At 39.3% G+C, this 27,750-nt stretch overlaps 2 protein-coding genes across 10 annotated transcripts in view; one reads left to right on the top strand and one right to left on the bottom strand.

The window, feature by feature from the left end:
• POU2F1 (POU class 2 homeobox 1) overlaps positions 1 to 12,106 on the top strand; it is a 110,646-nt gene extending 98,540 nt beyond the window's left edge. For 3 of the 6 annotated variants that reach the window (XM_072398377.1, XM_072398374.1, XM_072398373.1), the window contains 6 exons: positions 440 to 606; positions 1,813 to 1,992; positions 4,316 to 4,427; positions 4,670 to 5,015; positions 6,532 to 6,620; positions 7,951 to 12,106. In XM_072398377.1, coding sequence (XP_072254478.1) covers positions 440 to 606; positions 1,813 to 1,992; positions 4,316 to 4,427; positions 4,670 to 5,015; positions 6,532 to 6,620; positions 7,951 to 8,255 — 1,199 coding nt within the window. In that variant the 3' untranslated portion in view covers positions 8,256 to 12,106. The remainder of the gene's footprint in view (positions 1 to 439; positions 607 to 1,812; positions 1,993 to 4,315; positions 4,428 to 4,669; positions 5,016 to 6,531; positions 6,621 to 7,950) is intronic. The other 3 variants (XM_072398376.1, XM_072398375.1, XM_072398378.1) reach the window with 1 other exon arrangement.
• Positions 12,107 to 21,283: 9,177 nt separating this feature from the next.
• CD247 (CD247 molecule) overlaps positions 21,284 to 27,750 on the bottom strand; it is a 71,875-nt gene continuing 65,408 nt past the window's right edge. For 2 of the 4 annotated variants that reach the window (XM_072398371.1, XM_072398369.1), the window contains exons 7-8: positions 24,379 to 24,417; positions 21,284 to 23,474 (exon numbers count right to left, since the gene is read on the bottom strand). In XM_072398371.1, coding sequence (XP_072254472.1) covers positions 23,415 to 23,474; positions 24,379 to 24,417 — 99 coding nt within the window. In that variant the 3' untranslated portion in view covers positions 21,284 to 23,414. Of the gene's footprint in view, positions 23,475 to 24,378; positions 24,421 to 27,750 lie in introns of all 4 variants that reach the window. The other 2 variants (XM_072398370.1, XM_072398368.1) reach the window with 1 other exon arrangement.

Below are 27,750 nucleotides of genomic sequence, written 5' to 3'. Positions count from 1 at the left end.
TTTTAACCCTTAAAATAAAACTGAGGAATTTGTTATTATTGTTAAACTGTATTTATGTAGCGCTGACATATTACGCAGCACTGTACATAAAAAAGGGGTTGCAGATGACAGACAGTGACACAGAACACCCTGCCCAGAAGAGCCTACAATCTCGGAGGTGGGGGGATATACACAATATAGATATTGTCGGTGAGTAGTGAGGGTTTAAGAGACAGAAGAAGAAAAAATGGATTTTGAGAGCTCTTTTAAGTAGGATGAGGAAGACTATTCCAGAGAGTCGGTGCAGCTCTAGAAAAGTCGTGCATATGCGAGTTACAAAAAGTTTTATCAAATGCTAAGAATAAGTAGCGAATATTTATTAGTTGAGCATTTAACTTTAATACCACGTGAATGTTTTGACTTTCAGTCTTTGTGTGACTGACCCCTGCAAGTTACGTAGATGTCTCTTTCTTTCGGCCAGAAAACATCACGTCAGATTCTGCTCTCTCGAGCCCGAACGTAATGAATTCCCCAGGTCACGGGATCGAGGGGCTAAACCGCAGGAGGAAAAAACGCACCAGCATTGAGACCAACATACGCGTGGCCTTAGAGAAGAGTTTCCTGGAGGTATGTGTCTCTTAAAAAAAATAAATAAAAAAAAAAAAAAAAATAAATAAATATATATATATATATATATTAAAACTGATATCTAGGAATATGTAAAAGACACAAACCGCTTTACCTGTGTAATTTGGTATTACACAATTTTTTTTTAAATGGAAGCGGTGTAGGTACCTGAATTGCTGCTATCAGCCTATTGCAATCTTCTGTGCAATACAGTTTAGACTGGAAAAAGGAGAAGCAGCAGAAAAAAAAAATCAACTTATCAGTCTGCTGCTTCTTTCCCTGCACAGGTAAAGGCTGGAAGAGAGCTCTCTCAATATTACTGTACTGCAGCAGAGACAAACATGGTCTCCTGCCTACTGATATGGGGCAGATTTATGTAAAATACAAATTATTTGGCAAGTAAAACAACCTCCTTATATATACACATCTTGTATCTAGCAGTTTGCCTGGAGTTCAGCTTTGACTCCTTTATTTTTATTTTCTTTAAACAGCAATTGACAGGAATACACATCGTTAAATTACAGTAGTAAATGAAAGATAATGACAGGTATAACATATTTGTCGTTGCCCTAGGTTCAGAATCTGATCACCAAACCTTGGCAATGTTCGGCTTTTTTCAAGTCAGTCCAAATTACCAGTGTTCGGGTCGAACCCAAAGCCGATCACCAAACCTGGTCATAATGACCTGATGGGTTAGGCTGAGCAAAAGCCTGCAATGTGCTTTCTTGGATGTTATATGGCATAATTGGGGCTGAATTATTAAAGCAATGTAGGTTGTTCACTTAGCAAGGTGAATTATTGCCTTGCAAGAAATAATTCACATGGCTTGGTGAATGTAGTGAAAATCTACTTTGCAAAGAATACCCAATCAGGTGCAAGTAAATGGGGAAAAAAAAAGCTTGCACATGATTGAATGGTTGCAGGAGCATAGCTTCACCTCATTTCCTGAGCTAAGTAGAATATTCACTGTGCTAAATGAATTGCCTATATGCCTTTAGTAAATCATTACAAGTGTGTTTAAAAGATTGCCACGTTCTCTTTGTATCAATATGATTTTATCTTAAGGTTTTAGAAAATGACTCTCCTTTTTTCCTGATGTGTGTTTTTTCCATATCTGTCTGAAAATGTAAATGGTTGAAAAAAAAATACCTCATGTGTGACAGCCAAAGTCCTAAACTTCTTCAAACTGTCCTATTTCTATCTCAGAACCCAAAGCCTACCTCGGAGGAGATTACCATGATTGCCGACCAGCTGCACATGGAAAAGGAGGTGATCCGTGTTTGGTTCTGCAACAGACGTCAGAAGGAGAAAAGGATCAACCCTCCAAGCAATGGAGGATCCAGTTCTTCTCCCATTAAAGCAATGTTCCCAAGTCCGACTCCTTTGGTAAGATATTCAGAATGTTAGGGGAAGGAAGGATTGGGTTCTGTTTAACAGCAGGTTAAAGTTATGCTGTTTTGAGGAATAGGGTTTACGTCCAGGGCTGTGACTTTTATCCAGAAATACGCTACATGTCCAGAATCACGTTGACACCTGAACATATCACACTTGGTAATGTCATTCATAATCAATGGTATCCTAACACAACTTGTGTGTAGCAGTAATGTGCATTAAGGGCTCATTCTCAATATACAGGGTTTGGTTAAGGTTTTTAAAATCCACTAATGATTTGCAGTGTGGTGCATTTGTTTTTTATTTTTTTTAACACACCGCTTTATGCAATTAATGTGCCTTGTGCACTGCTGTTAAACTTTTTTTAGATAAGCTAAAAAATACATAGCAGCACACTTTTTACTTTTTTTTTCACCCATAATCATATCTTATGATATTTCCAAACATGCACAAAAACTCATTATAACAGATACAATTAAAAAAAAAAAACTCATCGTAATTATTAATATTATTACTATTAAACAGGATTTATATAGCACCAACATATTACACAAAGCTGTACATTGATATTAAGGTAGGGGAAGTTACACACAGTAGGAGGGGAGATACACAATGCATTGATAATTATGCTTCATTTCGATGCATGTCTCATTTTCTAGTGCTGTTTGCCCCTTCATAAATAGACTCCTATTGCATATTTTTTCCAAAAATGTTTGTCATTTTAGAGCTGAAAGCTGTGAAGATATTATTCCCCAGTTTTCTAGCACACAGCTAATCTCCCATCACACTGACAGCAACCTCTCATGAGCCTGAAAATCTTTTTTTCAGTATTTTAGGGTTTCTGAACCCTTTTTTTACCTTTGTTTTTTTTAGCGAATTGTTCATATACAGTCTTTATCTATTGTCACTTCAGCGCATCTTTCTGTACTTAGTTCCTGCCTTATTGTGAAATAAAAGCTTCTAATCTCTGCAAGAGAACAGTAAATTGTTACAGGTGATTTATCTGGTGGTCACATGTCAGTATATTAGAAATACCTCCGCTCTTACAGCTGTGTTGGCGGTTCAGTTGAGGTAATTGAGCCGAGGAGCAGGTGGTCGCTGTCAGCGAATAAGTGCAGGTGATGGATGTGTCACCTCGATGTACATAGGGCCTAATGCTGCGCCTTGTACAGTATGTCAGGTGTCCCCTCCACCCGCCTCTCTGTAGGACTATAAAATGCCGGCTGGTTTATGGCAGATGTACCAGCTCATCTGTCCCCTCAAAATGGCTTATTATTCTGTGCTGATGGACTGATAAACAAGGACAAAAGCAAAACTTTTTGTTTTACATCCCTGGAACTGTGACAAAAATCAGAAGATTTTGGCTAAATTTTACTATTTTGTACAAATGGTAGCAGAAAAAGAGACATTGGGGTGTTTTTTTATTTTTCTTTTTGGAAATCCCTTTTCTTTGCTTTTCAATAAAAACAAACCATATGCAAGGGATTTACAGGCATGCAAGACATAGTAAATGTACAATGGAGGCCGTCAGCAGTAAATCAGTACCAAATATACAGATTAGGATAATGGCCATGATTTAATAAAGCTCTCCAAAGCTGGACAGGATAAGATTTCAACAGTGAAGCTGGGTCTCCCAGCAAACCTGCAATGGATTTCATCAAAGTCACTTGCTATTTGTCAGCAAATGTTTTCAATCCTCGACCGAGTCAATTATACGTTAGCTGGATCACCCAACTTCACTTATGAAAGTGTATCCTCTGCAGCCTTGGAGAGCTTTAACAAATCAGGCCCAATGAATGATGAATACATGTATTTTCCCACAATGTGCAATTCTTGGCATGCAGACAAAGATGCACCTTATGGAAGAAGCAATGTCAATGGTGAAACAAACCAATATAGAAATTCAATTCATTTTAAATTGAATTTGTTTGCAGAAGTATGAGTGTTACAATTGCTGGCTTGTCTGTAAGGTGTATTGCCCAGGTCTGCCTTGCTTCAACCCCTAGCAAGCCTGGGGTCTGATGTACGGCACTTTTCTGACATGGATCAGTGCTACAAAGGAGACCATTCTCGATCCTCCACCCTTAACAAAATATCATCGTCATTTCCTACAATTTGTCAGGTTCTCATAAAGTATAAGGACAAAATGTTTTAAACTTGGTAGATGGCTTGGTTGGTGTTCATCTCTTGGGTGCCAAATATACCAAATGATTGGTTTTGTATTTTGCGGGCATATGGCATGTTCCCTGAATCATGAACCTTGTGACCTCTGCACATTGGGTGTCAAACTAATTAACGCTGAATCCTTTCTTTGTAGGTGGCCTCTACACCAAGCCTTGTGACCAGTACTGCAGCAAACACATTGACTGTAAACCCAGTCCTTCCTCTAACCAGTGCTGCAACAGCAGTCACCAGCTACTCTGTCCCAGGTAAGATTCGGCCATACTTTGAAGCTATACAACATTGTCATACCACTTTCAGCCAATTATCAATTAAATATGTTGAAATGTGTAATATGTTGCAGCATTTTTGCAAAGTGTATATCTGTCTTACAGTATGTTTACTTGTATGCATTATTAAATAAAGTATATTTATAAATGTATATATTAAGCTAGGTGCACTTTAAATCAGATTTCCTGATTGCTAAAATTTACCTTATGTTTCATTTTAGGCACAACAGGGACTCCCACTGCCAACACGGCAACTGTGATATCTACTGCACCTCCAGTATCGTCTAACTTGACATCCCCGTCACTGAGCCCTTCCCCGTCCGCCTCTGCGACAGCTCCTGAAGCATCCAGTGCTAGTGAATCTAGTACAACGCACACCACCTCCACTCCAATCACTTCTCCCTTGAGCACCGGCCAAGTGATGGTGACTGCTTCTGGAATCCACACGGCGGCTGCCACAGCACTACAGGGAGCAGCGCAATTGCCCTCCAACGCAAGCCTAGCTGCCATGGCCGCTGCAGCAGGGCTGAACCCTGGGCTGATGGCACCCTCACAGTTTGCCGCTGGGTAAGGATAAGCTTGATGCAGTTTACACTCCTAGTGCAGATTTTGTAAGCCTTTCTGGAAAATGGGAATTGTACAATTAATTCGAGATTGCGTAGTTTCTGCAACAGCCAACCTAGTAATAACGTTACGTAGTTACTTAATAAAGTAAAAAAGACACATGACCCATGCGGCAAAAAAGAATAAATCACACACTACTTTTTTAGAACTGAAAACTGATTTAGAAAAAGACAAAATAATTCCTTACAAGGCCTGGTGTAATGGGTAAAACTGTCTTCCTTTTCCTTTTTACCTCACTGGCTTCAATCTGATGATTGCCTAGATTTACTGTCTTCACTCTTTACTTCTCTTTACCCAAAGGCAGGGGTGTTAAACTCTGGCCCTCAAGGTCCTTTTTTTTTGGCCCCCCCAAAGAATTCCGAAAAATGAATTACATCTGGCCCGCCTGCCCTCGTTACCACCTCACATCATCATTTTCAATATATGCAATACATTATTGCAGTACACCCATCATGTGACACAAAGCCTAGGCAATGGTCACATGGTGCATGACTACCAGGGGCATTGTGTTTGTTTAAAATAATTAGAGACTGCCTAGTGTAATATTTAGTGTCAGACAAACTTGTGATGTGAGAGAATGAACAACACACAGCCTGCATAGATAGAAAGTGTGTGTAGAGGGGTTTGCTTTTGTTAGTTATGGATGAAGTAGTAAACTTTCATTAAATTTCTAGTTTGGTCACCGACTTGGCCTAAGTTTTTTTTTTCAGGCCCTCTGTGTATTTGAGTTTGACACCCCTGCCCTAGGGGAACCCTTAAGTTACTTTTAGGTCTCAGAAGTATGAGATGCAAATGCCACTTGCATCAGTGATCAGTAGGAGGAATGAAACCCTTGCAGTGAGGACCATAATGCCACCCTTGGCTAAAAAAAATATCTTGCTTCTGACTCATGAAACCCCTTGCAATTTATAAAGGAACCCAACCGGTATTGACCTAGATCGTTATCTACATGGTTAAAGAGAAGCTTTGTGTCATAACTTGGACCTTACACAGAGTTTAGGATTTTCTCTCCATTTCCTTGCATTACAGCTCAGGGCAAATTACCCAATCACCAGTATTGTCTCGTAGGTGTAAGGGTGTGTTGCTTGCTCCCTTATATATCAGGTATTTCTGTTTTCTGCCAAGAGTTAGGAAGCAAAGAGAATGCTATTACTACTGGAAAGCTGAAAAGGTAATGCTGCAGTCTATGCAAAAAAGCATTAATTGTAATGTTTTGCAAACCTAGATAATGTCTTGTAAAAGTAGCAAGGCAGTACCTGGGTGATGATGTTGTCCCTGTACTACTCATAGCCTGCAGGTCCTTCTACTACAGGCTCCCTGCAGAAAACTACAGAGGGTAGATACCAGGACAGTCACTTGGCACAAGGTTAAAAAAACAGCAGTAACGTATCTTTGTTATAGAAAACTGACACTAAATGAATCTATATTTATGTTAACTTCTTTTTCTCTCTCTCTGCAGAGGTGCCTTATTTAGTCTAAACCCAGGGACACTTGGGGGCGCGCTCAGTCCTGCTCTGATGAGTAACAGCACCCTGGCGACAATACAAGGTCAGTTACCTTACCCTTGGCCATCCTTTGTCATTTCTGCCTGATCAGTGTGAATGCATGAAAGTAAAACTTTACTGAAAGCTTCACTTAAACTGTGGTACTGGAATAAACATAAATGCTGTAGGCATTTCATCACATGGTATCAGTTGAAAGGGAGAGGCAGATTTTAGATTGACTGAACCTTCAGCAGAGATCACGTGACTTTTATTTTAATTTTATGACCAACACTTATTTAAACCGTTTTTCTTATTCATATCCACCCTACAAGTCTGTTATATTGGCTTGGAAGTAAACTTTTTCTAAGTTTAACAAACCCAAACTAAAACTTGTAGACCCATGCCTTGAGCACACTGCCCTTTTTTATTTTTTTTGGAGTGGCCAATAACTTACGCCAAGCTTTGTTATGCAGGGGCGGAACTAGCAGTACATGATGTTTGTAGAAAATCTTTAGTTGCATAGGATTTTAGGTGTTGCAATGGGGCTGTGCTTTAGAGGTAGGAGCAACCTCATTTGTACATTTGTTTGGTACTGAGAACTCCTGAGTAACCGCACTGGTAAGCTGGTCACTTGGAGTGAATAATTTTTTTTTCTTCTCCGTACTGATTTGTTAAGTATATCTAAAGAAAAAAAAACTCCCAAACTTTTTTTTTTTTTAATTTGAAACAAAAAGGAATAAGACTGCGTACACACGTGCAATATTTGTCATTGGAAAGGATCTTTCATGATCGATGCATGAACGAGTGTTAAACATACAGCACCATTCTGCTCTATGGTTAAAAAACAGCAGCTCCTCCCTATGGAGAGGGGAGGGAGAGAACGATGGAGTGGCACCTTGCTGAGCTCTCTCCCCTTCACTTCTATTACAATACTTCCTGGTCCATGGATCCACCAGGACAGACGACAAGCGCTGTACACAAGGCTGTACAACAATTATTGGACGAGAATCATCTGACATGTGTACGTAGCCTAAGTGTCCCCATTGAAAGATTTCCTATTGTTCTTGTGCCAAGTGATGTTGAAATTGCCCTCTTTTCTTATTGCTGACAATTAGAGTGAATCTGCCAAATAGGGACACAGACAGCAACAAAAACAACTTTGTAGCCAAAGTTTTTAAGTCATACTTTAGAGCAAAGGAGAGTATTTGCTTCTAGGGTTGAGGCAATGAAATAAAACCCAGTCCTTTGCTCTTTATGAGTTGCCTTGTAAACCCCAAAATGAGTGCTTTGCTTTTGTCCTGTCACGCCCACTGGGGCAGAAAATGAGAACCAATCTTCTGTGTTTTGCTCCTCAAATAATATACTTTTTTTTTTTTTTTTCCTTTTTCCACTAGCTCTGGCATCTGGTGGATCTCTTCCAATAACGCCACTGGATGCAACCGGGAACTTGGTGTTTGCCAACGCTGGTGGAACTCCTAACATTGTGACTGCTCCCTTATTCCTCAACCCTCAGAACCTCTCCCTGCTCACCAGCAGCCCGGTTAGTCTGGTCTCCGCCGCGTCCGCAGGGGTTACACCCATCACAAGCCTTCACGCCACCTCCTCTTCTGCCGACTCCATCCAGAACTCTCTCTTTACAGTAGCCTCTGCCAGCGGACCAGCTTCCACCACCACCACATCCGGCTCCAAAGCACAGTGAGCCAAGTCAGTGAGATCACCTCCGCTTTTTTTTGGCTAGTGATCAAACAAGTGGAAAAAAAAACAATGCGGTCTTCTCCTGCTCTGATGAAAAAAAAAAAATTTGCAAAGGAGAGGAAAACAGACGAGAAGAACAAAAAAGGAAAAAAAAAACGTACGTTTTGCCTAATTTTATAATAAACTTTCTCTTTTCAGGATGACCACTGATAAGAGAACTTTCTAACCAAAAATGTAAAAAAAAAAAAAAGAGAAAAAAAAAATTACAAAAAAAAAAAATCACAAAAAGTGGAAGGACTACTTATCATTTTCCAGCAGTCACATGGACAAGATAAGGTTGGTTGTTTAAAAAAATTCTGATATTGGAAGGGGATTTTGGTTGAGTCTGAAAATACTTTTTATTATTATTTTTTTTTTAATTATCATTTTGTATGGGTCTGTTGTACAGACCTTTTTATGTCATGCAAGGTGTTTATAGTCATATCAAAAATGTTGGGGTTCCTTTCGTAACTGGTACAATTTAGGCAGGCCTGTATTAACCGATGTTTTCCAGATGACTTTCCAGGTAGAGTGGTCCTCTTGGATGATTAGGCATTAAGATTTGTCATAACGTTCCTAAGCAGCAATTAATTTCTTGTTGGGTTCTGAGTTCCTTTACTGTACCCACTTTACTGCTTACGGGATTCTCCTATCATTTCCCATGAGTACACTCCTTTCCTGGTTTCTTAAAGGGGATGTTTTCACCTAAAGATGACCTAGCCTATTTGTGGCTCTTTGCAGCCTTTTCTATTTATGTTGCAATTTGTTCAAGCTTCCTTCCAATATTTATTCCCAGAGTTAATATTACACTGGCATATGATTTGGCCTCCCATCTTGCACCGTTGTACCGGCTCTTGTCCTAAAATTGCCTACTCCGATTTTACTGCACACTGTGAGTCTCACAAGGTGCAGAAAGCCAGAGCCCGACTGAACGACATCCATTATCTTCAAAGACTGAGAGTCTCCAACCCACCCCATTAATTCATTCATTTTAGATCTTTATTCATGGAAGCTTTGCATGCTATGCAGGCATTTCATGGACTGGTCTGCATGCAAATGCTGGCTACCTAGTAATGTCCGCTCCTCTAGCCTGACATAAGGAATTTTGGTAACCCCCTTCACTGCTTACATCAGGGCTGCCGGCTCAAAAGTACTGAGCCAGGCTTCTGTTAGGTTCTTGAATGGCTCAGCACCTTGTCAGCCCACCCCACAAACTATAATCTACCTTCAATACATACAGAAGCACAGAAACATCACTGTGCCTAAAATAATAGATGAGATGTTTAAATATTTAATTTAATCCTTTCTTTAGCCTATTGATGGGGTGGGGAGGAAACGGAAAAGCAAAAAATGAGCAGATAGACCTTCAGCTTTATCTGTTGCCTAGAGAATGGAGAATAAATGGCAACAAAAATCCAAAGGAATCTAGAAGGGAACAACATTTGGAAAAAGCTGCATTCACTAAATGTGAAAACCCCCTTTAAGAATCAACTGTGGACCTCTAATGACAGACTGCTGTATATGATGTGTGCAAGGTATGGTTTAATTTATTGAGAAGGCTGAACATTTCTCAACTCAACCTGTGAATGTTGATTGCAATTTTTATTATACACTACAAGCTGAACAATAAGCCTTTTGAGACTTATCGATGGTCAGTTTCAAAAGTAAACTTTTCTCTTGTTGCGGAATTGATAAGAGTTTAATGGGCAGATATAGCAAGACATGTTCAGTCCAATCTAGGAACTAACAGGTACTCCTGAGCAACCAAAAGAAGTTGCCTCCATTGATTATAACGGGACAGGCTCAGAAAGGGTAGACACCAATTGTTGGGTGCTTTGGTAACCTGGTTCCTTGGATTGACTGAGATTAGCTCCGGCTGCAATGTAAAAGATCACTTGTCAGTGTTCCACCCAGAATTTTTGGATTGGGTGGGAAGAAGTTGTAGGTGGGTTGCAGCTGCTGTATTGGGACCCAACTCTATATTAACCATCCAAAAACAACCGGGTGGTTACTAAAAAGTGCTGGGTGGTGCGCCCAGGTAAAAGAGGCCGGTGAGAACACTGCTTGTGGTCTTTTTGCACTCGTGAGGCAGAGTATGGGCAAGTTTCCAGTTACAGTGGCTGGGTTGCCCGATGCTCTCTTATGACTTCTCGGATTAATAACTTATGATTAATATCTTGCGGTGTGTGTAGGATGAGGATCAATCAGTTTCTGCCAGCCTGAAAAGTAGTCCGTAACATTATTTTTTATCCCCTACCATCACTTACCCATATCTTTTATATATGAAACCAAATATCTGAGTGAATGAGAACGCAGACTGGATCATTGCCCTGCAGTTCACACTACACCTCCCAGTTTTCTGGCCGTTTTAGTGACCTGACGCCATGGTTCCATGTTATGTGACGCTAATATGTAGGGAGGGTGAATCAAGGCACCCACCTTCTGCTTTAGAGCGTGTTCTTTCTGAACACTTGATGCACTGAGTTATGATGGTCCTGATCCTGGCAGAAACTCTCCCTTACCTTTGTTCCTCCAAATCTTTTTGTAATTTTTTTTTTTTTAATAATAATCTACCCTTGCCTCTATATACGTAGGTAGCCATCTTGGCCACTGAGGTTGACTCTACCAGTCTTTCTGCCAATAATTTTCAAGGCACTTTGTTTTTTTTATTGCACTGGTAAACTGAATAATACCCCAACGATGGCTGCTTCCGTGCATGTTGGCAATGGTTTACCCTTTAATTTACCATTTCTAATCATTTCTAGACTAGTGAACTGCGAGCAGTCAACTAACCTGTTTCTTTTTGACCTTGTATGCGTGTATATTTTTTATGTTGTTGAGAATTATTTTGTTTTTGTATAATTTTTTTTTTTTAAATAACTGCCCCAGCGCTGAAAACGGGGTGGCAGGGCCTTTTCGGCCGCTTGCCCTGATCCGGCAAAGAGGGCCGTTAACCAAGCTTGAACCAAAGTCAATTTCTAGCAAGCTGCTGTACTAATGGACTAGTTTGTATAAGTGCAGTTCAGACGCAGTGAGTGACAAGATAGATGCTACTGACAATTTTTTTCTTTTTCAGTTTGTCTTTTTATTTTTCTTTTGGTGGGGGTAATAATTTTATATAATAATGTTGCTGCTTGGTGTATTTTTTTTCTTATGTTTTAAGGCAAACTCTAACTTGATGGGTTTTCTTCACATGTAAATAATTAGGATGTTGAAATCCACCCGATCACCTTTATTATTCCCCTTCGTCACTTTCTTGTATTCCCCACTGGTACTGAAGGTTTGGCATGATTTTCAAAGATTGTTTTTGTCTTTTATTTTGCCTTTGATGTCAAAAAAGGCAACACTTTTGGGAAATAGTTCCTAAAAAACATGGCTAACGACACTCCAGTTAAAGCTAAACTCCAGAAAGATCTAAGGTCAATGCAACACTAAGAGTGTTTATTTGAATACAAATAGTTTAGGTCTGAATTTTACCCCAATATCACTTTCAATAAACACAGCAGAGCTCAGACTAGCATGTACTCTAGCAAGTAGCGTTAAATGAACTGATAGGTCTACTTTTTCTTTTACTGTCCAGTCACAGGTTAGGGAAGAGGCAAGACCTGTAAGTATTGCTGAACTGCAGCAGAGATCATCCTGTCTGCCAAACAGGGCAGTTAAACTCATTTATATAATATACACATTCCTAGATTTCAATTTTTTAGCCAAATTTTTTTTTACTTTAATTTTTGTGCTAACCCCACATTTCCATAATGGATGAGTATTTAAAGTTTTGGGAGGTCCCTAGAATGGAAAAAAAATGAAACCAATAAATTAGGGACATACAAATATTAAAATCTAAATCTTACATATGTATCGTCTCCTCAGTAATTCCTATAAATATGAATTATCCTGTTCATTGCTCTCCCCAGGCTCTTTTAGCTGGGTGCACCACCCAGCACTTTTCAGTAACTTTTGTGAAAAGTTTGATCACAATACAGAGTTTGTTTACACCCTGTTTAAACAAATTATTGGGGAGAATACTGCTTTATACCCTGCATGGTACATCCCCCTGCTGTGTATGCACAAATATAGGATATGGATAGTCCACCAGAGTGCATTACTGTATGGACTATATATATATATATATATATATATATATATATATATATATATATATATATATATATATATTTTTTTTTTTAATTTTTTTTTTTTGTTTAACATGGTAGCCTTTTAGTGCCCAACCTGGTCTTTTATTAATGACCATTACTTGATAGCCCAGACCTTGAGGTTTAAATGTGGATAATGCCCTCATCACAACCTTCAATTCACTTCCATTATGGAATCAATACTTTGTGGTCACCTGACCACCTAAATGAGCCTGTATCCAATACCATGGCTTAAAATTAATATGTATTGGCCTCCTCTGTATAAGCTTGTTTCCAATACCATAGAAGATATTATAGTATTATCCTCTCCTATATGAGCTTGTTTCCAATACCATGCCCCCCCCATTGTGGCTTTAACAGCCACAGCCTTTTTTTTTTTTTTGGAAGGTTATAGTTGCTTTGTGGCCAGTTATTAAAAAGCATTTGTAAGGTCCGGTGCTTATCTTTGATGGGAAGATCTGGCTCATAATGGGCATTCCCATTTATCCCAGTGTTTAGTAGGATAGGGATGAGCCACTAGAATTTATTCACATCGGACTGGTCATACTATGTATTAAGTTAAATTTGGCACAGTCATGCCAGTACAGAAAAGGGCTTCCACCAAACCCAATTGTCTATAAAGCCTCTGGATGATGTAGCATCTAGCACCCTTCACCTAACTCATCCATTTGGATGGCCAGATAGTACGGCTGGTGGTTGGGTGCCCAATAACCTTTATTCATAAATTGTTTTTAAATATTATATTGGAATGCAGTCAACATTTCTTTGCCTTTGGCATTGCACTGTGTATTGCATGCCTTTATTTCCTCATTATTAACTTTCTTTGGTCATTAAATGTTTGTATAGCTCTCCTCAAACGGTTCCATTATTTGCCCCTTTTCTAGGCACTTTAAAACACATATTAATCCAAGAAAAAAAACTAGCTATGGTATAGCATAAAAAAACTGTGCAATACATTATATAAATACTGGAATACTTAATAATAAAATAAATGCAATACACTGAGCTAAAAAAGAAGCCAAAAAATGTAATAAAAACACAACATGCCCTTAATAAACCAACCCTAAGAGCTTTCCATAATTTTTCTTTGTGCTTCAAAAAGAATTGTATTTTTTTAACCCACAGTATTGAAGCTTTACTTTCAGCCAGACAAATCCCATCTTTTTGTTTTATTGCAGTTGTCCGGTTTTATATTTTTGCTTTTGTTTTGTGCACTTATAGTTCAGCTTAAATCTGCAAAAGCTTGGCTGTAATTAAATTGACCTGGTTAACCTTAAAACTGAAAGCCAGGCAGATACAAAATGCCAAATTTGCAGCAGTGTATTCAACATTACATTCTCAATTCTTTATTTGCAAACAGGGTAAATAGCTAAATCTGACTTTTTTCAGCACCTGTCTGTCCCTTTACGGCTATGTTTGGTACATGGAGAAACAGCAAAATAAATTGGCTTTGCTGCATTTGCTAACAAGGTAATGAGTAACATGGATATGAGATTTTTACTCTTCTGCCTCTCCTTTTATAGTTCAATCACAAGCTGGGAGAGGGATATGACCTGTGCATAAGTGTGTGTATAGCAGAGAAAAATCACTTCTCTTCTATTCCATGTGACACATATTGTAAATTATGAGGACTCAGTGGACATAAATACCAATCCTTTGGCTGGTAAAACACATATTGTACTGCTTACCTGGAGTTTAGCTTTAACAGCACTGTAGCCATTTAAGTTTCCCAAACCCAAAAACGTATTCCTTTATTTTTTTTTTTTTTTTACCAAAGTGTGTCTTACGTTTACTCTTCTCAGACCAAGAAAGTCTTTATTGAAAATAAATTTAATTAACAAATGTTGTTTTCTTTTTGAAAAAAATTTCTTTTTTTCGGATTAGCTTTATTGAAGTGCAGCTAATGGCACAATCTCCATTCGTTGGCAGAACACCGAGGTCTGAAAAGGTCTGACGGCCTTTTGTTTGCTATTCCTTCTTCCAATCCTAAAAAGCTTTATTGATTTTTGTACCAGTGGGGACTACGCTTCCCTTAATCCAGAGATACCCTAACCTACTCCATTGTGTTCGAGGAAATTAATATATTCTGTTATCTGCATGACTTTCATCCTCTTGTTCCCTTTTTTTTATTCTTTTTTTTTTTTTTTTTTTTTTTTTTTTTTTTGTAATGGCAGCTCCTGCATTGTCCAGACTAGTCTCTGGTCTCCTAATAACATACCTCAGCTTATCTCGGCTATAGATGGGCTTTAAACAGTTCTGGAAAAAAGATAACTTTATTAATAATAGAAAAGCTTTAAGTCTGTTTAGTGTATTTGGGCGTTATTCCTTTTTTCTTCTTTCTTCTTCATTTTCATTGTTCTATGATATTGGGACTTGGTAAACCGGAACGGTGGCATAGATTTTATACAGAACTTTTGCCAAAGCTTACGTGTGTATGTGTGTGTGCGCGCTCCAAACTTTAGCTCGGAATTTGCCATGAGTCGTTTTCGAACCCTTCCGTCTCAGCACTCCTTTTTTTTTTTTCTTCCGGAGCACCAAAATCTTATTCATTGTGACTGTTACAGAAGTAGGGTTGATAAATCTTTAGAACGCAAAAATGAAAGATTCACATTTTTTAAGGGTAGATTGTTTATCCAGATAATAATTTAGGTTTAGAGGGAATTAAAAATTCCCTTTGTATAATAATACTGCTACTAATGCTGTCATTACCAAAAAAAAAAAAAAAAAACTCCTATGAAACCAAACCTAGAAGGGAAATGAATCCTCATTTCCCCTATTGCACCCGACCATTGTCACCAAGAATCCAAATACTGTGAGAGTCCTACTATAGACTGATGTTGTTGTGTTTTTTGTTACGTTGGGTTTTTTTTAATTTTGCGTTTTGAGGCATGGTGGTACAGGAGGGTATCCTTGCCATAGCACAAGTCTACTTGTCGACTCTCTGCCAGCGTTATGTGTCTTTTTGCGGTGACAACACAACCAATGTAACCGTAAAAAGGGGCTTGCGTATGAATAAAAATACCACTTGGTGCATGACTGGTACTCGAGGGTCTAGTCATCTAGTGGATGGTGTTTGCCTCAATACACTGAAAAAACTGCAAAGATGTGTGGAATTCTTGCTATCCTAGTTTCCAGACCTTCAATATTTCCTTCAGGAACTGCAATTCCAAAGATTGTGTAACTTTATTCCTTTGTGTCCTTTTTTTTTTTTTTTCCTCTATTTTGGTATTCTTTTAAATGTTGTGTCTGTCGAACGTGATAACAATAAAATGCTTAAGACCAAATTTAAAATTGTAGGGCTACCTGATGACTGAAATTTTAGTTTGCTGCATAGAGATACAGTATTTTGAGATGAAGCACTCCAACGGCCTTTTCGCCGGCATGCAAAGAGACGGTTCTTTGAGTTAGGACGCTCGACTTTAAGAAATGGCGTTTTATCGGTGACATACCACCTGCAGCAATATAGCCAGAAATTGGCCTAAAAATAATAAAAACAGAGCGATTCAGGCAGGAAAATCTCTTGGTTTTGTTACAGATTATTTCACTTGAAAGCTTTACTAACACGTTTCTTTTGTGAACGTGGTGTAAGTGGTATTAATTCATGTTGTATGACTTGACAAAGAGCTCAGTAGGTATGATTGGGGGGTTCTGTGTGTGGAATTGAAGAAGCCTACAGCTGAGAAGGTTGGGAGGAAATAATATAAAGTTGTGTATTTAAAAGGAGGAAAGGAAAAAAAAACATTTGCGTGTGCATATTTTTTTACTTTAATTGCTTTGATCCCAAAAAAATATAAAATATTTGCCATTGGGCTTGGATTTCCAACATTCAATAGGAATCCCAAAGTTACTTCAATTGGATTGAGGATGCTAAAGGCTGAATCCAACTTACTACCCACCATTGCTCCCTTTCTGACAACTTTAGGCTAGTGGATCCTTTTCCTGTTCTGTGGCAACACCCCAGCGGCGCAGGAGGAGGTAAGTAGTTTGTGTATTTTTTTTTGTTTTTAAACATGGAAGACAATTAAAAATAATTAGCAGTTGATTGTTAAACATTTTAGGAGAACCTAATTTGTCTTTTCCTTTCCTCCTTTCCCATTTGAACTTTGTCATGGGGCCCTTTCCACTTTGCATACAGGGGCTGTCTTTTACCTCATTTTAAACTCATAGTTGAGTGATTGCTTTAACTTTCTCTCTAGACGCCCTTCCAGTTCTCAGCTGTGTGCGTTAGGTTGACCTTCAGGTTTGTAGCATCATGTGACCGGTAATCGGCTAGGGGTTTCATCTATACTCTCCCAAAGCTTTTGGTGTTTTTATTTCCTCCTGTTAAGGGTATCGTGCATGTATATTATTTTTGCAGAGGAGTTCTGTTGCCTTTCCAATGATCTCTATTGTGTGAGAGTCTTGCAAGTAGAAATTGCTATTCATCTTTGATCGCTTGCTAAGAAAAGTCATCCAGCAGATCTCCTTCTCAACGCTTTTACCGCCTCAGTTCCAAAACGAGTGTTTCTTTTTCGGACAATCTCATCTACCATCGGGCCACTTGGACTCCCATGAATGTAGCAATTCCTCCATTTTCCCCCCTGATATCTGTTCTCTGCCGTGTCACTGTGCTGCTGTTAGATGCCGGGGTCGGTTTCTTTGTCTTGTTTTGTTAACTGTTTTTTTCAATTTCCAGCCAAAACCAAAGATTTCTCTATGATTGTACTCAAAACAAACAAAAAACCAAAAAGTTCAACTGTTGGAAAGAAGATTTAATCAGTTTGTGGTTGGGTCTGAGAGGATGAGAGGTGGTGGGTTGGAAAAAGCTTAGGATAGGCTGGACTACAAAAAATAAAGCCATGGGGTCAAGCTGGTCTACAATTTGGGTGAAGGCATCTCAGATGTTAAGCCGGTCCCACCAGGGTGCTTTAGTCTCCTGCAGCCTCTCATTCTCTGGGCGTCCTACAGACTGAAGATGCTGGTACAATATTGGCTGCTCTGAAGGCGTTTTTGACCTATTGGGGATCTTGGCAATCTACCAAGCAATGCATGGCAAGTCCCCACTCCTAGGTCCGGACCCTTCACGGGCTGGGTGATGTTGATTAATACACGCTGAGGTGCACTTGCTTTCATGTCTCTTCTTTTGTGTTCTGTGTGTGCGATCGTGTTCTACGACTACTAAGAAGTAAACCTTCCTGTGACATAACGAAAAAAACAGGATCACATCTCGATGACACAAAACTTTTTGTCCTTTTTATTTTTATTTTTCACATTTTCTTTCTTCTCAGCACCATGTGCAACTATGCATTGTATTTCTCAATCTTTTGTGCTAGGCTAGGTAAGATGCCTGTGACTTTTTAAGAAAAATAAAAACTTTTTTTGGGGGGTGGGATGACAAAATGAAGGAACTTTTTACATGGATGTTTTTATTCTCAGTTGATTACGGGGTGTTTGGTCGAAGGGTCACACAAGCTCTATCCCAAAGCGAAATAAAACAAAAAAAAAAAAAGAAATCCAAATGTTAATAATTTTAGCCTAATGCAGATACCAAAGATAATTTCTTTCCTGCAAAACCTTAGACTTGTGTATTAAGTACTATTACCCAGCACTTGCATTAGTCTAACCTCAGTAATTCCAAAGCTTAGATGTATATTTTGATATATTTCTGGGATATTAAAAAGAAAAAAAAAAGCGTTGTTGTTGAATTCTTGTTTTTGTTTCAGTGTAATGCTCTTAAGAAGTCATCGCATGGAGATTAACTGAGCTGTCTTACTCTTAGTAGTTTGAAATAATAGTATTTTTGTATGTTTTGGGTGTGTCTGTGTATGTATTAACATAACAGTTTTCACTGCCTAGATGTTCATATTAAAGTGAAAAAAAATACCAAAAAAAAGTTCTAATTGTGTACATAAAATTCAGTAAGGAAAAAAAAAGTCAACGTATTGGCTTCTGGTTGCATTTTACACTGATGACCGTATCCATCTATCGGTGGGTGATAGATTTAAAGAGACAGATCCTCTGGTTTCTCTTGGGTTGAAGTGTTCGGTGTGATATAGCCATATTACTTCAACATTTATTGGTTCATAACTTTCCTGCCAGATGTCGACACGGACATCTTGTTATGAACTGTATGGGCAGACAGCCTTTGCCAAAGTCAAAGCTCACCAGGTGGCCCTGGTGGTTTTTATCAGACCGGATACGATGGCCGCCATGTATATAGCTAGAATAACCAAAATGTCCAATTACTAAAATGCTTTTTGTGAACCTTTTTTTATATCTGATGTAGAAGAAACTGGAGTGACTGTCTCTTTAAAAAACAAACCCAACACCTAGTGTTATCCTTCTTCATGCCGCTGTTGGGTGTGCTGAAACCTTGGAAGAATATGTAGACTACAGTGAATCAGGAGAACTGGTAGATTTCGTGTACATGCATTTGTCTGCTGTAATTTTTTTATATATATTAAACTTTACTGTAATTGTACAGTTCATTTCTGTTGTAAACATCATTAAACCATTTTTCAAGTGTTTTAACTTTGTGAGATTATTTCCCTCCTGCCCTGAGGAAGTGCTGAAAAGAATTAAAGGATTCACATGGACTTTATTCAAATGTTAAAGTTGGCTATTAAGGGACTTTACAGCTATTCATGATCATTTGTTATTGTTTTCATTGTTAAAAAGGGCAGTTCTTCAGTATAGCCCCCAGCTGTCTCAGATCCAGGGGGACTTTACCAGGATTTGAGAAAAACCTGGGTATTCAAGGACTTATTTTGCTCAGCAGCTGGCTCTCAATCTCAGCTGTCACTGAGGGCTTGGGGTCTCACCGACTAATAAGATCCAATGAAAATGGTTACTGAAAATGGTTACTGATCATGTAATTATTATGCTAATTATGACTGTGGTCTTAAGTAGACTGGAGGCTTTTGTCTACATTTGCATATAAACACTGCCACCTTCAGGCCACACTTAGATCTGTAGTTCTATCTAATTAACAGTGTAACTGTCAAATACAATTACATTATCCGTGTCCCCCCCCCTCCCAGCCTATTCTGCTCAGATGTACCACCGGGCATATTTCAGCTGTCTTTTGGGTGGTTACTGAAAAGTTGGGTCATAATATAAAGTGACTGGACAGCTGGTGCATAAGACAAAGACATGGACATACTAGGGGGATGGACATTATAAAGTCAGAACAAAGTATAGGGGGGCAGAAAAAAGCTCACAACATTATAGGCTTTACTGGAATCCCATAAACACAAAAACTGCTAACGATAAATTTGTCACGTTTTGTCTCACATACGCTTACAGCTTAAAGTTTCTGGGGAGAACACAGATTGTTAATAAAGGAGAAACATTGCAGGGCTGTTCTTTAGTCAGAACAAGGTGCCCCGACTCTCTCAATGCATTTTTAATTTTATAAGACATAAAATATCAACAAAAAAATTCGGACTCCTAGTATTATGGTGTTTGTAGTAGGGACAGACCTCAGTAAAGGTCTGGGACTGTGGACATGCTAGTGGAGAAGGTGAAAGACCAGAGATATTCCAACAGAGAGGGTCAGACAGAAGGGAAATGCTACAGGAGGTCAATGGTTGGCAGTACCCTTAAGATCATGGTAAAAGACTGGGCACATACTAAGTGATGATCAGAAACCATGGACATGCTATAAGAGATAGCAAAAGGCTAGGGATGTGCTACAAGAGATGGCCATAGACTATGGACATTCTTCATGATATGGTAAACGAATGGGAACTTTCAAAAGATGAAGGTAAAAGATTGGGTGCCTGCTACAGCTAATGGTCAGAGACCATGAACATTCTTTAGGACATTGTCTAAGATTGGGAACAGGTGATTAGATGCTGGGGATGTTACAAAAGATGGTCATAAATAGATTTCCCTTTAAGGTTTATGACCAAAGATATAGGAAAATGCTAGAAGGTATGGGCAAAACCAATGTTTCTTGACTTTTTACTATGAAGGAACCCTTGAAATGACTTTCTGGTCTTAGGGAACCCCTTCTATTTAATATTATATCCACAACTCACACTATATTAGTGTGGTGGTCAGTGGGTAGAATTCCTCTTACATTGCTGGCCATTGGGAAGAATGTCACCCTTACAGATAACCAAAAAGATCATTGGTGTTAATTAGAAAGGAAGAAATTGCTCAAGAAACCTCTAGACCCTGCTCAACCCAGAATTTTCTTTAAGCCGGGTGGGAAGAAATTTTAGGTGGGTGGCACCCCCTGTATTGTGACCAAACTCTTTGGTAACCACCCAAAAACAGCAGGGTGGGTGCTGAATAGTGCTGGGTGGTGCGCCCTGCTAAAAGTGCCTGGGGAGAACCCTGGCTCTAGAGGAATCCAAGGGTTCCACAGAGCTCTGGTTGAGAAACCCAGGTCAAAATTACACAGATAACTCAGACATTGGGGACATACAGGTAATATGTACATACATAAGAAGATTGACAAATACTGTGGACCTGCTGGAGAAGAATCTCTGGACATGCTTGAGGATTGTCAAACTGGGTAGAAGCTACAAGGTGATGATCAGGTAAGTGCTACAAGAAATGACACTGGGAACATTCTACAAAAGGGGGTCAAAGGCTGAGAATATGGTGCATGTGATGATGTTCCATGATCAAATTCATGCTATGGAAAAAAGTCAAAAACCATGGATGGTCTACAGGTGATATTTTATGAACTGGTGACATGCTACAGGAGATTGGTGGGGCTTCTCAGATCCAGCACCTGACAGGTAAGGGACAACCTTTGCACATTGCAAAGCTATAATACAATACAGAAAAGTTTGGTGATGATGATGTGTTTAAAAAATATGTCATGTATTGTACTGGGGTCAGAAAATTAAACTTTTCTTTACAAACTTTATTAAGTTTACAGTAATGAGACATTTAAGCATGGGATTCCAGGAGTTCAGTTTAGCATACAATACAATGACATTTACAGATTACAGGTAGTCCCCGGGTTAAGGACATCCAACATACAGATTACTCGTAGATACAAATGAGGCTTCCCTGCTCGCTTGTGTGCAGGATGGAGGCTTGAGCAGGGGGTTCGCATGACTTGCAGAAGAAATCTTTTGCTAAACACAGCTGAGGTTGTGGGTGATCCTAAGAGCTGAGCTGTTCTGTAGCACCTTGTAACTTTTTAATGGCCAAGACAAACTCTGCAGTTGTTTCTTTTTGCATATCAAAGCACAGCTTGCCCCAGAAGTTATTAAATATCTAGGCTCCATAATTTTTATTTTTTTTAGCTTTGTTTGTGATTTGCTCACAGTGAGGATTGTATAAAGTAACTTGACACCACACTGCCTAATAATATGTTGAGGCAAACATCTGTCCTAATTGCATTTATTAAATAATGTACCTGTAGACCTACAGTCCCTATCTCATATGTAACCCTGGGACAACCTGTATTGTAAAATCTAAGTAAATGGCAATTATGCTTAAGGATATTGTACAATAAAAAATGCAGACACCACCATTATTTAATGGTAATTAAGAAAATCCCCACCCGCACATGAGCTTTGCACTCTTGCACAATGATTACAAAATGCCCCTCCACCTAAATCCTCATATTTCAGCTAAGAATCTCTTATGCTAAATAATAAAAGTTGCCCATGTATATTTGCATTCCTTGATACCTCTGTTACCACTAACCCCCTTTTTAATATATACAAAATTTTAAACCTGGGGATATCATCTCTGGGTGTCTGTATCTCTTGGTAATGCAGACTGATCAAGGCTGGTAGGAGGGGTCAGCCGAGTCCTGTACATATCTGAAAACATCGCCATATCCTTCCTCATACTCCCTTGAAAATCCTAATCCAGTATGTTGGCTGTTTATTGGGAGGGGTTATGCAAATATTTAAATATCCTAATGAGTGGATTTCAGGTGAAGTGGGTGGGCCTAGACAGACTGCATGCGGACCACCTTGGGTAATGCCCACATGTGGTCACTGGCCACTAATGTTTGAAACTACCAATATTCAATCAAGAAATGGGTGGGGCCTGAGACATTGAGCCTGGGCAGGGGAGGTCCCAGCCAGGAAAGGAGGCGGGCTCTATCTGGCTTTCTGCAGGATCTGCAGTTACTATTACCCTTTAATTATCAGGGGAATGCAATCTTTTTTTACCTAGACACTTAATAGAAATAAAAATAGACCAAGAAAATATAAAAGTTCTATAAACATTAAAATAAAATATATACAGCAAAAAAAATGAGTGAAGTCTTTCTCCAACCTATATAACCAGTTAAATCTGGGCTTAGGGAAAAAAAATAACTATATGGATTTATATATCTTGCTTTACTTGTTTGAGCTTCATTTTTAATGGAAAAGTCAGCTGAGAAGTCCCCTTGGACTTGACTGGTATTGACCCATCAATATGTCCATAACTTAAGCTGATGTTGTCTTCTTGCTCAAGAGTGTGCATGACTATACAGTACTATAGTTCAGAGGGATGTGAATGCCTATGGGGGTTTTATTATTCCTCTCACCTCTAACATTTGCTCAAAGAGTAGGGCAAGGAGAAGGCCACTCAAGGTAATACAGATTCAATGGTCAACCATTCTTAAATAAGCCGACGTTGTTCATTTAATAGAGGGATATTCCGGTTCTTCTTTAAGCTATTGACCGGTTTCCTTTTAAAATATTTTTTACAATCTTACTTTTAGAATGAACCCGATGTCAGGGTTGTCATGGCAACTTTGTGTGCCGCAGCCGTCATCGAGATATAACCGATGTCTACAGCGAGCAACGTGACCTTTGCCGCTTCTAGAGCGGAGTCATGATTGCCCTTCGCCGTGTCAGTTACTACAGGAGAATGCTTCTGTTCCTTACAGAGTGTAAATAATGAAGGCCTTAAATTACCCATTTCTTTAAAAGAGTTTAAAAAGAAGAAAAAAAAAAAACAGTTGGAAATGCAATTTTTTTTTAACGTTGATTCGGATCGCCCACTTGCTCCACCTGGCTTTCTCAACGGAGGGGCATCATCTGAAGAGCGTCATATGTGTCCCTCGGGGCTGCGTTTAACCCCTGAAAATAAAAGAAGAAAACTGATGAATCTCCTATTGGTAATGACTACAATACAAGTAACTGCTGCTTTTTTATTACTTTATTCCTGGCTCCTCTCCCTGCATTGTTGTTCCTGGCTGCTCTCCCTGCGCTGGAGTCCCCGGCTCCTCTCCCTGCGCTGGAGTCCCTGGCTTCTCACTTGCACTGGAATACCTAACCCCACTGGTTACCTAAATTCCTGGCTCTAAACCTTCCTCTGGAATCTCTAAATTTTTCCTGCACTGGAGTCCCCGGCTCCTCTCCCTTTGCCGGAGTCCCCGGTTTCTCTCCCTGCACTGAAGTCCCCGGCTTGTCCCCTGAATTGGAATACATAACTGCCCACTGGTTACTTAAATTCCTGGCTCTAAACCTTCCTCTGGAATCTAACTTTTTCCTGCACTGGTGTTCCCAACTACACTCCTTGCACTGGAATCCATAGCTCTGCACCCAGCCCTGGGATCCCTAGCTTATCTCCTTGCAATGGAATTCCTGGTTCCTGTCTGAGCACCGGAGTCCCTGGCTCCTTTCCCTTCACTGGAGTTCCTGCCTCTTCACCATGCCCTGGAAGCCCCAACTCCTCTCCCTGCAATGGGGTCTCCGACTTCATTCCTTTCTCTTGAGTCTATGACTCTTTCACCTTGAGTCTCCGGCTCTGGACCCCTCACTGAAGTCCCCAGTTTTGCATTGTGCACCTGACTTCACCCCAGTCCAACTTTTACCAACTCACTTGGCTGTTCCCTTCCAATAATGGCAACCTTTGAGGGGTTTAGCACAGAACTTGCTCAGTAAAATCACGCTAAGATAAGTCATGGCACGGTTCAAGATTTCAGCATCTGTGAAACACTGTAGTTGTACTGTTGGAAGGAGAATAGATGTAGTCCCCTACCTGGTAGGTGGTCTCATTTCCTTTTCCCTTTTTCTTTTGCTGCTGAGAAGAAAACATACAAGTCCATAATTATTACAAACAGAGCACCAGATCCCTATAACCATAATTCCCAATCAACAAAGAGCCGATGAATAAAGTGCACCTGTCATTAAACCCATGCTGTGCCTTGTCACTTCATTGGGGTCTACGGATTCAAGTTTAAGGACAGTCAAACAAGATAAAATGTTTGGAGATTTATCAAATGTATAAGTGGTCCTACTGGTTTTCAATAAGTCCATATTTTTGGGTAATTTTGCAAAATGGAAGTAATTTTGGATAATTATATTTTCATAGCCTTCCTCAAGCTAAAACCTTCCTTTTTGGTAGAGAGAATGGTCAGAACTTCTGACAACGTTTTATTGTTTCTGCCTACCTGTCCCAGGGACAGCCACAAACTTTAAGCCAGGTATGGGCGTCACAGGGCCAACATAATATGTACAATAAATACAGTCTGCCAATGGCAAACCTGCTGGAGGAGAAGACGACCCAATGAATCTTACAATCTATGTGGTGGGGAAGGAAGAAGAAATAAAATGGTGGCTGATTGGTAATGGTTAGGAGACAAAAGAAGAAATATTGGAGAGCTCCCTCCTTTGCCCCATCCAACATTATGGCAACAAAGAAGGGATTCCAGAAAATGTGGGAAGCTCAAGAGAAGTCTTGCTACAGAGAATGATTGGAACAGTGGACATCTAAGTTTTAACATTCTATAAAACAGCTTCCAGTCCGATGGTCCAATATAGGGAGACTAATAATGTTGTGGACTTCTTCTTCCCAACATGGCGGCACATCACAGTACCATTGATGTCAGGGGCCTCCATACAAACAGGTTAGGTTTTTCATAAATTGGAAACCAGATTGGCTATAATTTCCTTGTAAGTAACATGTAACATTTCCTCTTAATGTCCATTTAGAACGTCTGGGTCAAGACCATCATCGGACCACTTCATACTCTCTTCTCCAATGCTCCTCCACTGCTCATTCTTTTGTACCCATCAATAAAAATTATAAAGTGGGGTATGGAAGATCAATGACCTTCTCCAATGTCAACCAGCTAACCATTAGGCCCAAGCCCCATCATATCTCATAACTGCTCCCTCTTGGCTCCAAAATTAGGTACGTTATTGGTGGCTGTGAGTGGTAGAAAAGTAAATATTTGGTTTGGCATTGAGTACTGCTTGGGGTTTGACACCTTTACTGACTATGGTAAGGACATTAGATTGTGAACCCCTCTATTGGACAATTAGTGACATGCTTATAGACTTTGTAGAGCGCTATGTGATATGTTGGCACTATAAAAATACTTTATAATATAAGTAATTAGAAGAAGAGTACAGGGTATCTTTAAAATTATTCTTAAGACTTCACAATTCTTTCATAAGCACTGTCTGCAGTACAAAATATTCCTCATCTCTTCTGGGCGAGGAGGTCACTGAGGAGGAAATGCCGCGATTATTTTTTCTCACTTGTCACTGTGGTGTTTTTATAATTCCAGGCTCCTCTCCCTCCCCAGATAGTTGTACATTGCAATAAATGTCTTCAATGTGTGTCTGGTGTCAGCCAGATATTAGCGAGCAATGCTCAGGACTCTGTGATTTTCTTTACTGTCTTTTTGTTTTGTTGACAATATATGTCCAAAACATTGGAGAAAATAGAAACACCGGGTCAGGGGTGTGAGGGTTTTAGGGGGCGGATGGCATGCAATCTTTTTTTTCTCATGCCATATAAACATTGTAATTGCCTATTCTTTAAATAAAAAAGTGAATATGATTGTCAGGTGCAACAAAAAATAAATTCATATGTGTGATATTGGAAGTAAATATATTATACTGTAAACATTTTTACTCTTAGCCAATCAAGGCCTCAATTTCTTTGCTGTGCTGCCATTGGATATGGCCACTGAAATAGGCGAGTGCAGGATGGTCTCATTGGTGCACTGTTGTTCCCAATATTCCAATCCCAGGACGAACCATAATCCATTGCTTTCTTACTATGCAGTAGGGAGGTTCAGGACCTGGGTGTGGGATTTCCTAATCATAAGACTGGTTGACACTTTGCCATTTGTCTGGTTTTCTAGTTTATTGTATGCAATTTGCCTAGTTTTGGCAGTAAATCAGCTGTGCCCAATTAGGATTCTGCAGCCCAGCATGCCCTATGTCATGAGTGCATAGATTATAATAGATAAGTATTTTTCCTTATAAGGGAAATGATGTCACAGAAGGCATGGGATCTCCCACCATGCTGATTGGTGAAGAGTGATATCAGTCTGCTGCTTCCTGTTTCATTGGCTAGGAGGCGGGACAAGACCTATTATTATACTAAACTACAGCAGAATAAAATCAGGTCCGCTGCCGTGCCAGAAAGGGATGTGCTGTAAGTCGGAACTGTAAATGTTAGAACACGATAGAGAGAAAAAGTCCTTGCACGTAAAAAAAAGTCTTGTAAATATTAATTTTGTGCATATCACTATATCACTAAGTTCAACTTTAATTTTCCAAATAGGTTTGTAAATTAGTCTGTGATCCCCTGGAGAGTTTTTCCCCAATATCCTGCCCTTGTGACACCTGTACAAGAAGAAGGAGAAGAGGTTGTCACCAGGAGAAAAAGGTAGCTCCAGCCTTTCTTGTTGTTTTTTTTTTTTTTTTTTTTTTTTTGTAACCGAAGCAAATACTTTCTTTATTTCCCACATGAAAGAAGCCAAAGTAGACAGGTCCTCTTTAAAATGGAAAATAATGCATCTTTTTCCCCCCTCACTTGACTCAGTAAACAATTTTCACACAAATAGATATTTTGCTATTCTCCGCTGTGAGGTTTATGCAGCAGATGTCAGCAACCCGCAATCTTCCAGGTTGTCGAGGACATGAATTTGGCTGGTAATTAACACCCAGCAACCGGCGTTCTCTGTCCGTATGGAACCCCGAAACCCCTTCAGCAGACAGATTGCTTTCAATTTCATCCTCCCGGCAGACCATGCTTTATTCCCCGAGAGATTTTCCTCACCATTGCTCGGGAAAATTACAGGTTGTGGATTACCATGACAATATTCCCTCAGCAATAATCATTTTTACAAGGGGGTAAACTTTTTGGTAAATGTTCGTTTTCTCTGCATCCGATAGAAGTATTATTTCACTATAATTCAATGTTAAGTCACAGCTGTCATTTCCATGGTTTATAGTTTGTGTTTTTTTTTATTCTGCATGGTGTTTGAAAAAGTTTCATTTTTTTTTGTATAGAGAGAAAAACTTTTACTGTATTGAGGTAAAATATATATATGATTTGGATTTAGATACACTTTAAAGGTAATGCAAAAAGAATGCACATGGAACAGTGTTT

The sequence above is a fragment of the Pyxicephalus adspersus genome, chromosome 1 (assembly GCF_032062135.1).
Source record: "Pyxicephalus adspersus chromosome 1, UCB_Pads_2.0, whole genome shotgun sequence".
NCBI lineage: Eukaryota > Metazoa > Chordata > Amphibia > Anura > Pyxicephalidae > Pyxicephalus > Pyxicephalus adspersus.
This window is presented reverse-complemented; position numbering and strand designations above follow the sequence as displayed.